The sequence below is a fragment of the Mustela putorius genome, unplaced genomic scaffold, assembly GCF_011764305.1.
Source record: "Mustela putorius furo isolate JIRA1106 unplaced genomic scaffold, ASM1176430v1.1 tig00003845_pilon_pilon_pilon, whole genome shotgun sequence".
In the NCBI taxonomy this organism is placed as follows: Eukaryota; Metazoa; Chordata; class Mammalia; order Carnivora; family Mustelidae; genus Mustela; species Mustela putorius.
In genome coordinates, this window is record NW_025421998.1 from 58,976,135 (window position 1) to 58,991,516 (window position 15,382).

A 15,382-nucleotide genomic window follows, 5' to 3' on the forward strand; every position below is an offset into this window, starting at 1 on the left:
GACAAATTTTCAAATTAGTGCACATGAACATAATGCCAATACTTTAATTTGGAAACCTAAACTAAAAGAGAAGTTTGTGTGTATAGTGTTAGGTTACCAGGAGGATCCCACCCCGAGAGAAATAAGTATCCACGAGGAGGGAAAACTAGTTAGCACCTTTAGACAATGCAATAAAGACAACGATTTTAGAACTGCCAAATTCTTCATTCCATTGTTGTTACTGTGATGAGGGGATGCTCATGCACCTTCCCAACCACTGCAAACAACTTCAGCAGCCTGGAAACATACCTATTTCTTTTCTCTTCTTTTTTTTTTTTTAATCTTATTTGTGTTTCTTGAGAGACATGAGCAAGGGGGGGCGGTGGGCAGAAGAGCAGAGGGAGGAGAGAGAGAATCCCAAGCAGGCTCTACACTCAGCTTTGCACAGAGCCTGACACGGGCCTCGATCTCATGACCACCAGGTCAGAAGTGACTGAGCCACCCAAGCGCCCCTGGGAACATTTCTATTTCCAAAGTATCTCCCCTAGGATCCAAACTGCTGCCTTTGGAAATCCAACCTTTCTTCTGTACGTGAGGCACTCAGGTACACAAGAGCCTCCACTGAGGTCCTAGGTGGCTCAGTTGGTTAAGCCTCTGCCTTTGGCTCAGGTCATGATCCAAGGTCCTGGGATTCAGCTCCACCTCAGGCTCCCTGCTCAGCAGGAAGCCTGCTTTTCTCTCTCCCACTCCCCCTGCTTGCTTGTACTCCTTCTCTCGCTGTCTCTGTCAAATAAATAAAACCTCGAAAAAAAAAAAAAGAGAGAGAGAGAGCCTTTATTAAAATGTAAACATCTTGTACAGGGCCACAACGCCGGCTGTATAAAGCAGGTACTAAGGTACAGGAGGACACCTGTAAACACCTGTAAGAACAAAGCCTACCCTTTACGCCCCTGAGCATTTTTCTGGTTGTACACTATATGCTACATTATTTGTTCTATGTCTTGGCCTATGTCTCACATCAGATGGGACACATGCTGTATTCTTAAGCAGTGGTAAAGAGCAATTAGCTGTGCCTTGCTAGTAGGTGGCTAATAAACGCTAGTAGGTGGCTAATAAACAATAGCTACTGTTACTATTTTATACAAACAAACAGACTATCAGAACTGTCCAAATTAGAAAAGCTAAATGGTAGTTGGATTCAAGATTCAAAACCCTGCCTTACAGTCCAAGCTTCTCCTCCCCCCAACCCCCTGCCTCCTTTATACCAAACTGCTCCAGCAAAAAGCTGAGAGGCAGCAAGACACACCTTTGTCCTACCATTGTTTAAGTTGTAGAATGTTCTAGGCAACCACATACTGTAAGGCAAGAAATCATTCAACTGAGCTTCATAATATCCTCAACGTGGAACAAGCCTCACCAAGTTCAACCCATAAGTATGAACATAAAGACATGCATTTCTCTTTCAAATCTACTTAAAACAAAGTCTTCTTCAAATTCCCTTAATATACACTGTTTGGGATAACTGCATAACTGGAATTTATGTCTGCCATAAACATACATAGAAACACATAAACATATTATTTTTCATATATGCACACTTCCAAAGAAGATTAGCTTCAAAGATGTTTTTTTACCACCCAAAGTTACCTTGGAACTTTCTCTTTTTACCATCCAAAACACTTTCCAATTTTTATTTTCATTTCATTTCAAACACTTCTTGAGGAAGAGGCTGGGAAGATGTCAAGGCACATCCTCCAGGAAAGGGCTGTGCTTTGGTGGGAGCAAAAGTATCCAGGGGCTTACCCTGAAGAATGGTGGGCAGGTACTCAGGTGCTACAGGACAAAGAGAGAAGGACCAATTATGATGATCCTGTTTTCTGAGGTAACAGAGGCTTTCTGTTCTGTAGGAAAATATTTCTGTCCTATAATCTTACCAAAATAAACATGCTGGTCCATTTTTCACTAGATTACTTATTTAACTCCAAATCAGAAGTACTTCTAGGATGGAATGTTTATTTCATAAGCTTGCACTGAAGGTGAATTAAGTACTGTATGAAAATTGGTTAATACAATCTCTGGTACATGGTACTGACTCCCTAACAAGAGTAACAAGAAATGGATCCATGTTTTGTGAGGCCTGCAGCTTTAGACTCTTTATGGGAAAAAAAATTACACATACAAAATGATTACAAAAATTATCATTTATTTAGAGTAAGAAATCACAACAAAATATAAAATTTTAAAAGCTAACATTACCAAAACATCACAAAATCAAAATCCAGAACAAGAACCCAGTATGCGAATTCACCTGCTGATAACACTGCTATAATTACTTCTTTTAAGCTTCATATTCTTTGATTCCTTCTCATATGACAATGACATATATTATTTTCTATAAGGTGCAAACATAAATCAGTCTTTCCTCAAGTGTGGGTAATCAGTACTATTTTAATTATTGATAATTCAGAAAAGTTACTTTCAGCCTCCCAGCTCCTTATTGGTAAAGCCATATAAATTTTTAGGATCACTGTCAAACTTGTAAACACCTTTATTAATTTTCCTTCATATATAAGCCATAAGAATTCAGGGCATTTCAAGCTTTCTTATGCATTGACAGACTTCAAATATTCTTTATATTGATGACATTAATTAACTAGTTTGCTGTCAATATTTTTTGTTGTGTTGATACACACACATGTGTCAAATGAGCAAGACACTTAAACACAGACGGTCTAGAAATAACACGGTGCATTTGTAAATGTACACTATCTCACACTGCATTATATATAATTACATATAATTTTATAATATATAAGTTATATAACCATATAACCATATATGAATGTAAATATGTAACATATATATAATATAAATATTATATATTATATGCTATACTATAATAATATATATAGAATAATAATATAATAATATTATATTATTGAGTGTAATTCCTAACAGAATTATGGAATTCTGTTATGGAATTAATATGGAAGTTCCATTCCTAACAGAAGGAACTTCCATATTAGCCACATGTAGATAAGAACTGAACTCCCTACTCAGAATTTTACACATTGAACAAACAGATTAATTTTCCAGACTTGCTCTGGCTCCATACATTTCAAAGTAATCCCTACTGGTAGATGCCATAGTACACATCCATACTGCAATACTACCTCTGGCCCCGCCCCTGTGTGTAAGGACACCGGCTGAGCTGGCACAATGGACAGTGGTCCTGGGAAGTGATTGTCATATTTGGAGAGCTACAAATAACTTTACTAGACACAATCATAGAAATATGTACCATTAAACCCAAACTAAATATGTCCCAAATTCAAGTTTCCCCTGGTTCTATATCAAAGATACTCTCAACTCCAAGGTCACTGAACCCAAGGAGGCATGTTACAGAGGGGAAGTCACAGAAGAAAAGAAAAATGTTAGCCAAGGTCTGTTAATCCTACTTTTCCAATTTTTACAAGTTATGATCCCAAGAACACCCTGCTGCACATACTTCTAGGGCTTCTCCAGGACCCTGGAAAGGGCTGTGTGGGTCCTAGGAATGTATTCATACATGTTAAAACATGGGCTGTACAGCTGTGGGGCTCTGGGACTTGAGCTTCACTAGCTTCTCAATAAATCTGCTTCTGCGGTCCCTATCATTACCCATCGTTTATCTCAGCCTGTATATATATGGTCTTTCCAAACAAATTTCAATTCCTTGGAAACGGAAAGTACTATCTTGAGTACTAGCATATATAGTAAATACTCAAAAACATGTGTGGTAGAGGCACCCAGGTGGCTCAGTCAGTGAAGCATCAGCCTTCAGCTCAGGTTGTGATCCCAGGGTCCTGGGATGGAGCCCCACATCAGGCTGCCTGCTCCGGGGGAATTCCCCCCACTCTTATCACACGGGTGCTCTCTCGTTTGCGCTCTCTCTCAAGTAAATAAATAATTTTTTTTAAAAACGTGTGTGGCAGTCCTCACTATACATAGTGATTCTGACAGAGAATGAGCTATGATATAAATCATAAATGTATACAGGTATTATATACACATACATATATATACACACATACACATATATGTACACACATGCATGCATGTGGGTGTGGAGATATTCACATGCATGTATAAATATATTAAATATGTATTGTATATACTATATACATCATTTATCTATATAGTATATCTATATATCAATTCTCTATAGAATACCAAAGACAGAGTGAGTCGTTCCATGTCAATAATTAAAACATGGCATGAAGATCTTGTTCCCTCAAAGATGTCCATCTCAGAAGAAAGTCACCGTTCGAGTCTGGCAGAAAACAAACAGGGCTTCCTTTACGAGGCCAGTGGGTGAGCCAAGCAAGGGCCACTCTAGCCATTAGGAGACTAACAATGCTAGATAGAAAGTCTGGAGTTAGTGACCCAAGAGAGTCACTCTGACTCCTGCCAGAGTGAAGAGAACTACTGGGAAGACTTCATCCTTAAAGAGAATATCTATTAATGCAGTCCCTGCTTGCAGCTGGCCTTTAAATAAAATAACAGGTGAAAACTACTGTAACACTGCAGACGTTAGTGCAAGGGAAAATACAATTTTCTTTAAACTGCCTGAGCATATTAAAATTGAAAGGCTTTTTTTCCACACCTCCAATAAATTTCTGACATTTGTGGTTTCTGATTTTCAGGTTCTAAACAAACAATATGTGCTATTCAACACTTGCACAAGGTCTACATGGAGCAAATCTGTTACTTCATCATGAAACAAAATACATTATCTTAAGTCCAGCAAGTTCAGTAGCATACAGGCCAGATCTGAGAGGGCAGGGGTCAGGATGGGTGGGGGAGAGAAATATCAAGAAATGTGGGGTCTGTTTTATTGTCCTAAAAGCAAAAGCTAGAAAAGGGAGGCTTCTTAAAGTAGTTTGATAGCACTGTCCTGTCTCTCAGATCTCAGACTAAAACACAAGGCCTTTGGCTTCGAGATAGTCCCAGAAAAGCCCCTCACATCAAGTGTCACCAGGCTGCTTTGGCCAGGAAACTTCTTCACTGTCATCACTGCAAAGAATTGGGTTTTCTGGAAACAGCCAGCAGTCTGCCCCTCTAGTACAGTCACATGTGGGAGAGGTCTCCAAAATACAGGCATTCTAAAGGAAGCTCTTTACCTAATATGGAGGCTTTTATCAACCCAGTCGGCTGCAGGCAGTTTTTCTGTCTGTGCATCTCAGTCAAACACCAGAAAACATGGACACTACAACCAGAAAACAATCAAAACTTTTGAGATTTAGGAGATCAAACGTTCATTAGCAAGGGTCCACAAAGGGTATGCTGTTTACAGGTGAGAACTGGCACAAATGGAAAACTGTTCTGTAGAAATCTGTGAGTTGTTAGAGGTAGGGCCTCCCACACTGGGCGGTATGTGTGTACCCTCACGCACACGCATGCACTTGAAACCTCGCCTGGCTCTGTACCTGGGACCTTCTTGGGAATTATGGAAGGGAGCAGCAGGGCACCTTGCCGCCAAGCCACAGGGTACAGGCAAAGAGCAGGGCAGGCAGTGACAAGCCTTTCATTCATTCACTTACTCCTTCAGTCATTCCTTCTCCCCACAGGAAGTGTCCTCAGAGGAATGTGCCCACAAGCTCAAAGCATAGTGCCTCTTTCTAGTCCAGGGTTTTTCCAAATAAATACAGGCCACAAGGAAAGGCCATGCTGGAGGCCACTGGCCTTGACACCACTTTCCAGTCCACAGTGGCAAAGGCCTCTGCCAGCACCTGAAGTACCTCTAGCCACAGAATAGAGAAAGTGGCCAGAGCCTGTAACCCCAATTCAGGACTGCTGAAGGGTTTCCCATTTCCTGTTTGCAACCTTTCCTGGGAAGGGCCTCATGATTTCACAGAGTTGTAGGTGGACACATCCCACATTCTGTTAACCTCTACAGTAGTTTTTCATAGTAGGATTACAGACTTGTATGATAAATACACAAAATGGCAAGAAAATCAGGTGACTGTACTGTAAATGAGTACTGTACACTTAATCTTCCTCAGCCAGTGCATGGGGTAGGTACTGTCACTGTCCTCACTATACAGAGGCAGAAACTGAGGCACAGGGAGGCTGACAAGCATCAGAGGAATATAGTCAAACCCAAACATGCTACGTTCACTACACTGCCTCTCAGATGATCCTCGCTTCAAGAGTTCAGAGCTATTTTCTCAAGGATGAAACACAGACCAATTGCCTCCAGTGGGGGGCGGGGGGGCAGGCATAGGGACAGTACTATCTAGCTCTGCTACCGATCTAAAATCCAAATTCCAGTTCACATTTGGCCAGCCATGGAAACTTAAGGCGTTATATAACCTTTCTGTGCCTCAGTTTATTCACCTATAAAGTGGGGATAATAAGGGCCTATTACCTATTCTATATATCCATCTATTTAGCATACTATGGTATTACTTTAAGAAGATAATGTAATTATTTACTAAACTATTGTTGGAGCCAAATTGTACACTACTATTGGCAATAGAGTAAGTACCTTATTTTTCCATCCAGGGACTTTGACCTTTACTAATTAGATGGTTTACAAATCTACCCTCTGAAATGAAGCAGCAAAGATTTATCCCTTTTGGTTTTGGAAATGAGGAAACTAATAGAAATGCACAAAAACCTGTTGACATGCAGCATCAAGAACCACCATGTCAAAGCTACTGCAAGCCACTAGGACAACAGTATTTCATCTCCTAATATAGCCCCTACAGGAAAATCTGAGTCAACAATAGCAAAGCTGAGGCTCCTAACATCTGGGGAAAGCTCAAAATGAACTTTTAGTTGAGTACTATCACAAGAATAACTAAAATGGGTCAGATTCTCTGTTTTCAGTTTAAGAGGTGCAAGCTGCCTTGGAGCCTTTGCACTGTCTATTCCCTCTGCCTGGGTCCTGACATTCCCCATGTTCTCATGGCTAACTTTCTCCCTTCTGTCAAGATTACCCTTTAGTTTCTCAGTGAAGTCTATCCTGATCAACCAATTAAAAATTCTAACTCTTCCTCCTCTCAATCTACCTTTAGGCTGCTCTAATTTCTCTTTCTCATAACCACCTTCAACATCCTATTTAATTTATTTTTATGTTGAGTGTTTATTGTCTATCTCCCACCACTAGAACATAAACTCCCCAAAGTTGGGCTCTTTGTTAACCAAAAGCACCAAGGGCCTAGAACTATGCCTGGTATAAAATAGATACTAAACATATATTATCACATAAATAAATTTAACATGCAGAGGTACTTTTACAAATGTACCAAATAATCAAATCTAACAAGAATAAATAAAACAGTTTCTTTTCTGGGACCAACACCCCAAAGATTTCTCAGCACTGAGATGCACGGACAGCAGGCATTTCATGAGTCTGTGACATTGACCTTCAGTGCTAAATTTAGTGCCCTTGGTGTTTCTGTGATTCCTAGTTACCAGTTTAGCTTCACCTACCTAGGATGTGCATGTCAAGAGTGTTTCTACAAACTCACAGTAGATACTGTGAGTAGATGAATCAAACAAATCTTGATCAGCTCTTCCCATCTCCAGGAAACAGAGCCAAGCTATGAATGAATTGAGAGCAAAGCTGATTAAGAAACACTTAAAACTGTAGGCTATGGGATTTCTAGGCAATGTAAGTTGAAGGAAGGGCTTGGGCTGGGATACCAGGGTTGTCCACAGAGAGACAGGCAGGCACTCCAGTAGTAGACCAGCAATGAAAGGCAAGAACCAACACAGAAACGGACATGGGTATTCCACTCCTCTAGGAGGAAGAGAGCTAAGACAGAGGATGGGAGAAAATCACACTTCCCTTGACTCTACAGCCCCAAATCCTTGTTCCTATGGGTACAGGAAAATGGTTAAAAACAAGAGCTAAATGCACATATGTAACAGAACAGAAACAGCGATTCTCCACTTAATGCACTTAATCTGAACTAAGTGTTACAATTATATAATGAAAACTGTGGGCCTCGTGTACCAAGGCCTTGAAAAATCTGTCAAGTAAAAACCACGCCATAGTCCCACAAACCTTCATGTCATTACTGCTTAAGGATTCTGACTAGCAGTTAAAAAGTAGTAACTCAGAAAGTTCCCCAAGATGGAACTACCACCTGAACATACTTCTAATAAAATGAAAGATAATATTAAAATAAATCTTTTAGCAGTCCTTTCATGCATCTTTTTTATGTGGCCACTCAATAACAAGGACACACAATCAGAAATCAAATATTAAAAATAATGAGCCACAAACAATAAATAAATACCACTTAACAATCCATACAAAGAACTTTCACTAAATGCTTCATCCACTATATCTGCACTCATGGCCCCTCATCAAGTGTATTTACGTGTCACTGCCTATTAATGGGGATGTTTTTACCCTTCTCAGATCAATTCTTATTTGTCCATACAGAGCTGTCTTTAAAAGCAAAGGGCCTCTGCTCTGTAAAAGCACCCAATAATTTAAGTTCATCTCTTCCCTCTGGGAATTTTGAGTATTTGTTCATTTCAAGCATTTATTTTCCATAAAGCTGGCTGGTTTTAAACTAATTCCAAAGTACAGTCATTGTTAGCCTTGCCACACAGTGTGCCTAAGTCATAACTATTGTTATAAACTTAATTCTTCAATATTTTCATTAAAAGACTAGCCCTCTGGGGATGAGCATAACTTAAAAACTGAGTTTCAGAAAATTTACAGAACCTTTAACCCTCTTTAAAAATGTTTACCCAATACTAACAACAATTTCTGCAAACTTAAAAAGCTCCTTTGATCCACCAACCATTTAAAATCTAACTGATTATAAACTAAATCCTCAAGTGGGATAACTGCCTTTAACACATTTTAATATACATAACTGATATTTCATTTAACCAGCTAGTCCAAGTAGGCAGCCAGTGCGGGAAAATTATTACTCACCTTACATTAATTATAGTTTATCCTGAACTAACTCTTGGCGAAAGGGAATGGGATATGCAATGACAGCCCTCCTTAAGTCGGGAAATATTATTTATTTATATATGTATATACTATATATTTATTTATTTCTTATTTGTTTCTACCTATTGTTTTCCGCGTATTATTGAAAGGAAAGGAATCGGAACTAACCAAATTTCTCTTGGAACTTTCATTACTGGAGTTTGTTTTATTTTAAACTGCCCATCATGAAAAATCTGATTGATCCTTTAAGTACCTTCGGTTATGGCTCTTCAGTCATGATATGAATCAGCAAATTTGTTACTCCATTATTCCTGCTTTTAAGGCTACCAAAACTTGCCTACTTCTCTCACACCTCTCTCTGAGGAGACGGCGGAAACTCTTATACGGATGTTTTAAAACTTTCTAAGTTTCAAAATCTAGACAATTATTCATCAGGAGTATTTCTTGAAAGACATTCGGTAGATATTTTCAAATGATTGCTTCCCATTCCAGATGCCCCTGCCCCTCTTATCCTATGCTCAACTAGCAGTCAACGCTTATTAAGCACCCACTGTGTGCCAAGAGAAAGCATTATACTAAGCAAAGAGCATAAGGCTCGCCCTCATTTTATTCGTGCATAAATACACAGCAGTCGTGATTTATTCTCACAACTTTGTAGAAACGTGAGTTGCATTCACATGGGTGAGTCCACAGCATTCATTTGGAAATGGCTTTCTGGGCTGAATTTACAGGTTCTCCGTATTGGACAGCCCCGACGGGACATCACGCGGTCCCTTCACCTTCCAGCCCACACAGGACAGCTCGTGGACGCCAGCCACACCTTCTGCAGGTGGCTGGATCGTCAGAGCCAAACGAGCCCACCCATCTCCCCTCGCAAGGGCTCAGAGTCCGTAAATGCGTGCAGGACTCCTGCGAATTCAAGGACTTGTTGAAAGGCCCCGGGGTCCCGGGCAGTAAGGGAAAGCCGCCGGCGCCCCCTCCCCCCGCGGCCACCGAGTCCCCCGCGCCCCGGGCGCTGCGCAGGCCGCCGCCGCCGCGGATCCCGGGCGCAGGCGGCGCACCTCGGGCCTAGCACCAGTGGAAAGGCAAATCTGAGCCGGGACACGTTTAAACGCCCGGCCGCAGCCCCGGGAGACTGCTCTCCAGCAGACACAGCCGCAGGGGCCTCCGGGGCCGCGCGGCCTGGGGCGTTGGGCGCGGCCCGCGGGCGCCCCCGGCACCTCAGCCCGCGGCGCCCCAGCGTCCGCGCCAGGCCAGGGCAGGGGCGGGTGCCCAGGGCCCCCAGGCCCGCGTCCCTGGCCGGGCCGAGCGAGCCCCGCGGCGCGGGCGCAGAGGGCTAGAGCCGGGTCCTCCGCCCGCGGCCGCCGGCTCCCGCCCCCTCCCGACGCACCACACCTAGCAACCCGCGCTGACAGGACGCAGTGGCGGCGGCGGCGGGAGGAGGAAGCGGAATGGCTGCCGCGGTGGAGCCACCCCCGCCCCCCCCCCGCTCCCACCTCCCAGCCGCTGCAGCCGCCGCCGAGCCCTGACAGCTCTAGCCCGGGCGGAAGCAGCGGGCGGCGTGCAGCGCCCGCCCCCCGGCGCCCCCGGCGCCTCGGGCCGCCCGGACCACCAGGCCAACTAACTCCGCGCCCCTGCCCAGCGCCAACCGCCCGGCCCAGCCGCGCCCTCCGCCCCGCGCCCCCTCCCCCGGCGCCCGGCCCCGCCGCCGCATCTCCTCGCCGCCGGGTCCCTCCTCCCGGCGCCCCCGCCGCGGCGCACCCCCCACTCCCACCACTTCGCCGCCGGCGCGCACGCCCCTCGGAATCCCCCAGCCGGGCCGCCCGCCGGCCCCGCACCTCGGGGAGCCCGCCCCCTCCCCCACTCCGCTCCCCGCCCCCCCCAAGCACCTCGCGCCTCCGCATCCCGTCACCCCCACGCCCCGGGCTTGCACACACCCTCCCGCCCCGCCGCCGCCTGCCTCCCTCCCGGCCACCCCTGGCCATTCTGGGGTTCTCGCTTGGGCAGGAGTTTCCGCGCGCAGGGCACCCCGGCCCACCCCCGGGCCATTTACCGATGTGGTTGTCCTCGATGTGCTCAATGAGGTCGGCCAGGGTGGGGAAGTGGAGTCCGCAGCCCCCGAATCGGCAGGTATTGGAGAAGAAGGAGGCGGCGGCGATGCCTGTCATGGTGCTACATCGAGAGCCCCCCTGGTGTCGGCTCTGCGAGCGCCGGGCCGGCAGGCGGAGGGAGGGAGGGAGGGAGGGAGGCAGGGTGGGGTGAGGAGAGGAGGGGCTGGGGGAGGGGGAGAGAGGCGGGGTGAGGGGAGCGGAGAAAACGGGACGGAGGGAGAGGGGGCTAGAGCGATGAAGGAGAGCGAGGAGAGACCGGGAGGCTGAGGGAGGCGGTGGCGGCGGCGGCGGCGTCGGGAGCGGCGGGGGGAGGGTGGGGGTGGGGGGGTAAGGCCGCCGCAGCTGGGAGGAGGGACCAGGGCGCGCGGCAACAGCTGTGCGGCCCCAACCTCGGCTCCTGGACCGAGGCCTCACCTGTGAGCTCCTGCCACCAACTTTATCCTGTCGGCCTGCCCTTCACAGTTGGTAATACATGCAATCTGTTTGCAGCTTCCTTGGTTATGTGTATTACCTTCTTGATATATACACATCTATTAATTACATATGCACCCCGCGAAGAGAATTCAGGGAGTTACCCAGGCCCCACTCGGGGGCATTTGTTTGCACTTGGCCACCTGTCTGGGTGTGACACTGACATTCACAGGGGACCCAGGAAAGGTAATTGTGTGCACCTTACTCTTTAAACCTTTTTTTTTTTTAAGTCATTTTTCTCTGGAGGTTTGTACTAACTAATTGATTTTAATGAAATTTCCCTCTAGGCCAAAAGAAAATCTTAGCTTTATTTAAATTTCAAAATAGATTTCTTGATTGTCAAGTGCATTTGCCCGTGTTTTACATATGTACCACGTTTGTTATACTCCCAGCTCCTTTTGGGAAAACAAAAACGAAAATTATTTCATTTCCCCAAATTATAGCACCCCACTGCCCTATCTTAGGTCTGGGAATTGATTCACTCCTCTCTGGGAGCAAGACTATTAGCAGAAAGGCCACTGCCTTGCTTAAGGCTAGAAGGAGTAAAAACAGGGTCAAGGGACATATTTACTCTTCATTTAAAAGAGAAAAGACTCCTACAATCAATCTTGATTACACATTTAAACCATAATGTTGGCCAGTTAAATACTTAAGTTGAATTTGGCAGCTTCCCCCTAAAACCCGCATTTTGCTAAGAATGGGTTCCTTTCTGGTCCCCACTAGAAAGTTGGTCTCGTCCCAGTTGCGCTCATTTTTTTTTTTTAAGATTTTATTTATTTATTTATTTATCAGAAAGAGAGACAGAGAGAGAGCACAAGCAGGGGGAGTGGCAGGCAGAGGGAGAAGCAGGCTCCCCACTGAGCAGGAAGCCCAACTTGGGACTTTGGGATCATGACCTGAACCTAAGGCAAGGCTTAACCGACTGAGCCACCCAGGTGCCCCACACTTGCATTTTTACCTGCAAAGTGTGTAATCTCTGATAGCACTTTATCAGAGGCCTAAGGAACATTATACATTATCAGCAGTTTATAATGCAATAGTGCATTTTTAAATTAATACAGGCATACTGAATTTAGCACTTTTCCTTAGGACAAATTTTACTTACCTCTGGTGCAGATACATAAAGTGTTCCCCTCTCCATAAACTATATTCATCTCCCACAGTTAGTACTTTCCATTTGAGTTTTCAGAGTTAGGAAGGCACCACCGAAGTTTTACAATCGGATGGTCACAGCGACTAGGGTTGATTAGTTCCCTCACCCATGGCATTTCCCCTTCTCTCCCTTTTCTTTTTGCCCCTTTCACAAGGTGACAGACTTGTGCTGAGAGGAGAGTTGGGTTGGATGCGGCTGGGGCGATTGTATCATCGAAGTTCATTTGGGTGCCAAGAATGGTTTCCTGGGCCCATGTGTGGGTGGGGGCAGGGCCTGGGTGGGCCTGATAATGAGCCAGCAACCCGGTTGGCTGGAGACTGGAGCCAGGACCAGACAAGGGTCTAAAGAGCAGGAGTTAGAATTCTAGATCTTGAATTAGAATTTTGGCAGCTGTGCAGTGCATTCAGCTGCCCAATCTGGGAAGGCCTTCAGCTGAGAGCAGGCAGAGTATCTGGCAGACACACACCACCCGAAGGAATAGGACAGGTCAATGTCAGCCCAAACTGGTACCAGAACAGCTTCCCCCTAGAGATAAGTGTTAGGCACCACCACCACCACACAGGATCTAGGAATTATGAAGAGCTTTGGAGAAGTAGAAACTCTGTCCTCTGGAGAAAAAAACTGTCCACATGGGACTATTAACTCCAGGCAAGAGACTCAGAAATGGAAAGTGCCAGAAATGTACAGGTAAAAGACAAGGGAACTGGGTTCTGTTCATGCACACTAGTGTACAAACGATAGGCCAAACTTAATAAATTTTGGTGAAATAAGCCAAAATAACATAAATCCAGATTTTTAATTTTCAAGATTTTGTTTACCTTTTTACCTTTAAGATTTAATTTTTTTAAACCTTTGCTTATCTTTTTACCTTTTCATTAATATTTTGTAAGGACTCATTTGATCTTCCAGTCTAAGTCTTATATGAACTGAAGCTCTGCGTATGTGACATTCTGTTTGTTTTTGTACTCTGCACACTCTAGGCATTTCTGGCCTTTATATTAGATGCATAATCATGGTCTATTAGGTTTGGGAAGATACTCTGGCTGTCAGAGCCACTGATATTGTAGATGTAAATAAACTGAGGCCAGGGACATGGAGTGTGTTCTCCCCCAGCCTCTCTGTATTGATAGTGCATTCAGTCAGGCATCAGTAACAATAAAAGAACAAAGATATAGTAACCACATGCAGATTTTTAAAAAATTACAGTAGCTTGCTTACCATCAGGTACTTACATTTAAAAATATTTGTTTCAGGGGCGCCTGGCTAGCTTAGTTGGTAGAGCATATGACTCTTGATCTTGGGGTTATGAGTTCAAGCCCCACATTGGGCCTAGATCTTAAAATTTTTTCTTTCAATTTTAAAAATAAAAGTCTTTGTATTAAAGGTGTCCCCTCAGATAAAATCAACACTAGGCTATAAAAATATGGTGAATAAACATTTCAGCCTGTTATGTCCAAGAGAAAATGATGGCTGATATATCTCTACATTTATAAAAAACATTTGTCTGCCTGATTTGGGTAGTAAAAATATTTCAAAGGAAAGGGATGGTGAGAGAACTGAGGAGTCAGAAAGATAGAGTAGTGGGTAGAGCCAGAAGTGTTCCCTTGGGCTTAAGACCCTTTTCTTGCAAGGGTCTTGCCTTTCCCCAGGGTACTGTGCCTCCCTATGTGTAAGCCCAGACAAAGTATGGACATAGCGGCCCCATAGCTTGGTACTTAGCATTACAAATGATTTGGGATCCAGGAGCAATTTCCCAAAATCCAGATCGGCCACTGACCACAGGCTGGTGCAGCTGCCAGCGAAGTGTGAATCCATTTGTCTAATGGAACCAATCAAAGCCACCTGATGATTCTGCCTCATGAAATTGGCCTCCACATAGGGACTTGGTTAATTTAGGGATATTCTGATAAAACCTTGCACTTCCTGTGCCCTGCATGAACATCTGTTAGCACTACAAGAGGATGTGTAATGAACCTTGGATTCCGTTTTGAGTTGAACTCTCCATACTGCTTTTAATTCTAGCTTTCTCAAGTTTTCTGAGTCAGGTCCCTCTTTTTTTTTTTTTTTTTTTTTAAAGATTTTATTTATTTATTTGACAGACAGAGATCACAAGTAGGCAGAGAGAGAGAGGAGGAAGCAGGCTCCCTGCAGAGCAGAGAGCCCAACGTGGGGCTCGATCCCAGGACCCTGAGATCATGACCTGAGCCAAAGGCAGAGGCTTTAACCCACTGAGCCACCCAGGTCCCTGAGTCAGGGACCTCTTAAGTTGCTTTTCAGGTTTACTGGATATAAACAGGCTTGTAGTAAGTGCCTGGAGGCATTCCTTTTACCACCACCACCATCACATAAACTGATTAGACCGAATAGATCAGGAGGTCGGTCTACTTCCTCTCATGCCGGTCTATGGCCACTTATAAGAATGGCAGCTCTTAGGGTGCCTGACTGGCTCAGTGGATGGAGTCTGCAAACCTTGATCTTGGGGCTGTGAATTCAAGTCCCACATTGGATGTCAACATCACTTAAAAATAAAATCTTTGGAGTGCCTGGGTGGCTCAGTGCATTAAGTCTCTGCCTCTTAAGCTCAGGTCATGATCTCAGGGTCCTAGGATCGAGCCCCGAATAAGGCTCTTTGCTCAGCAGGGCGCCTGCTTCCCCCTCTCTATCTGCCTGCCTCTCTGCCTACTTGTGATCTCTCTCTCTATC

The 15,382-nt window shown here is 44.6% G+C and overlaps 1 protein-coding gene across 1 annotated transcript in view; it reads right to left on the reverse strand.

Annotated features, from left to right (window-relative positions):
- JAZF1 (JAZF zinc finger 1) overlaps window positions 1-11,291 on the reverse strand; it is a 316,337-nt gene extending 305,046 nt beyond the window's left edge. The window contains exon 1 of the mRNA XM_045062825.1: window positions 10,998-11,291. Within this exon, the coding sequence (XP_044918760.1) occupies window positions 10,998-11,112 (115 nt within the window). The 5' untranslated portion in view covers window positions 11,113-11,291. The remainder of the gene's footprint in view (window positions 1-10,997) is intronic.
- Between the last annotated feature and the right edge of the window lie 4,091 nt (window positions 11,292-15,382).